Here is a 1963-nt window from a genome sequence, read left to right on the forward strand (position 1 = left end):
GGCCGGGCGCGCACGAGCTGCCCCTTTGTGTCCCCAGGACTACGCCCAGGCAAGGTTCGACGCCTATTTCGACCAGAAGAAGCGGCTTGGGGTGTGACTGGGAGGACGGCGACACTTCATCCCTGGACGGCGTGGGGTGCCGGGCCGCGGGCCCCTCTGTGCTCCGGCCACTGTGCCTGCAGCAGGAAGGCTGGGAAGTCTCACCACGAACACAGGCGTGCATGATAGAAAGACTGTATTAAATCGAGTAACATTTATTTCATACCTTGTTTACGGTTTCACTAGCACTCTGACCCGAGATCGGAAGCAGACTAGAGAACAATAGTGCAATAGCGCAGCATCCCAGAATCCTTTACTCTAGAGGGGCGTTTCTACTCCGGCGCGAGCTGCTGGAGGCGGCAGGGGGCTGAGCAGCGCTGCGGACCCGGGGCCAGAGTGGCCTCCCGGTGAGCGGCTGCTCCGGCGGCCGGCCGGCTCGGAGGCGGGCAGCGGGTGCCTGAGGCCCAGCTGCCCCAACCAAGGGTGGCTCCGGGCGCCTGTCACGGCGCCTGCTGAACTGACCATCTCGGGGGACCGGGTGCTGGGCCCTCCTGACAGAAGGCTGTGCTAACCCATCCTGGGTCGGGTGGGCAGCCTGGCCGCAGTGTGCTGGACGCCGGGCTGGGCAGCCGGGCCGTCTCTGCTCAGCCGGGGCGGGGCTCCCCGAGCCCGGCCTGGGCGGCCGGCGGGGTGGGCTCCTCCCCGCCAGTGGTTCTGAAGGGGCCCACCGCCGGCGGTGGGGTGTTGTGGGGCACGGGTGGTGGACAGCTGTGAAATCTACACGGATGAAATGTTCTTTAGAGATTTTTTTTACTCAGAACTCTTTGTTTTTTGTGCCTATGTTTCTGCTCCCACAGAGATTGTACTATACAAATAATAAAAACTAAAACTGTCTTCTCAGCTGTGGCCCTTGTATGTGTCCTGAAACTTTCGGGGGGCCTGGCATCCACCCAGCTCAGGAGTCTGCCTGGGGGAGCTGCGGCCACCCCTTGCGGCCTGGGCAGTCTGGGCCCACCTGGGCCTCCCCTCAGTGTCTCCTCAGGCCTGCCGGCAGGGAAGGGGCCTCAGAGCGCCCACACCCTGACGGACCCTCCCTGTCTCCATCCCCATGAAGGCTGGAAGGCTCTAGAAAGAGCAGTGGTGTGGGGAAGGCCGAGCCCTCCCCACCTGCCCGGCCTCAGCCCCCACGCCTCGGGCTGTCCGTGTGGCCATGCCCAATTCTGATCTCCCTCCCTCCCTCGTCCGGTGTTAGAGCCCTAGCTGGTGTGGGCAGGGCCAGGCCTGGCCTCCGCAGGCCCGAGGTGCCCGCCCATGTCCTTGGTGAGCGCTGATCCCCGACAAGTGGGCTTCAGCCCACTCCCCCATCCACATGTCCAAGCCCAGGGCCACCGGGTCTCCCTGGGAAGCAGGAGCCCCCAGACACCACACCCCAGCTCTGAGCCTCACCTGGCTTCCCAGCCCGTCCCCAGCCCACCACTGCCCGTCCACAGGGCTCTGTCCAGCGCTGCTTCCCAGGAAGGCCTGTGTCAGCTGGAGGCTCTGCCCCACTTGCCTCAAGCCCAGCCGGACCCCAGCTGTCTGGCCCAGAGCCAGGCCTGCCAGGAGCGCAGCCCCGCCTGCCCCCGGGCCTCTCCCCGCCACTGGCTAAGTGAGCCTCGTGGGAGGCCGGCCACCCTTCTGCGCCCAGGCACCTGTCTGTCCTTGGGGCTCTGGCGGGTGAGCCACTTTGCGGCCCCTCGCGGGCTACAGGGGGCCTCTGGGTACGGCCGCGGCTCTGCCTTCAGCCTGTGGGGCCGGCGAGGGGGTGCTGCGCCAGCTGAAGGGGACTCGGAGCAGCACGGGGCGCCCGTGACAGGGAGCGCAAGCGGTGTCGGGCAGCCCTGGCCGGCCGGCCAGCCCTGCTCTTCTCTGCAAGGCGGCGCGG

The 1963-nt window shown here is 66.6% G+C and overlaps 2 protein-coding genes across 2 annotated transcripts in view; one reads left to right on the top strand and one right to left on the bottom strand.

The window, feature by feature from the left end:
• Positions 1-97, top strand: part of CHKA (choline kinase alpha) — a 23931-nt gene extending 23834 nt beyond the window's left edge. The window contains exon 10 of the mRNA XM_012725117.1: positions 38-97. Coding sequence (XP_012580571.1) covers positions 38-97 — 60 coding nt within the window. The remainder of the gene's footprint in view (positions 1-37) is intronic.
• A 586-nt stretch (positions 98-683) lies between these two features.
• LOC101629614 overlaps positions 684-1963 on the bottom strand; it is a 4511-nt gene continuing 3231 nt past the window's right edge. Inside the window, exon 4 of the mRNA XM_012725119.1 lies at positions 684-753. Within this exon, the coding sequence (XP_012580573.1) occupies positions 684-753 (70 nt within the window). The remainder of the gene's footprint in view (positions 754-1963) is intronic.

Source organism: Condylura cristata, unplaced genomic scaffold (genome assembly GCF_000260355.1).
Source record: "Condylura cristata isolate star-nosed mole 26May11 unplaced genomic scaffold, ConCri1.0 scaffold00015, whole genome shotgun sequence".
Taxonomy (NCBI): domain Eukaryota; kingdom Metazoa; phylum Chordata; class Mammalia; order Eulipotyphla; family Talpidae; genus Condylura; species Condylura cristata.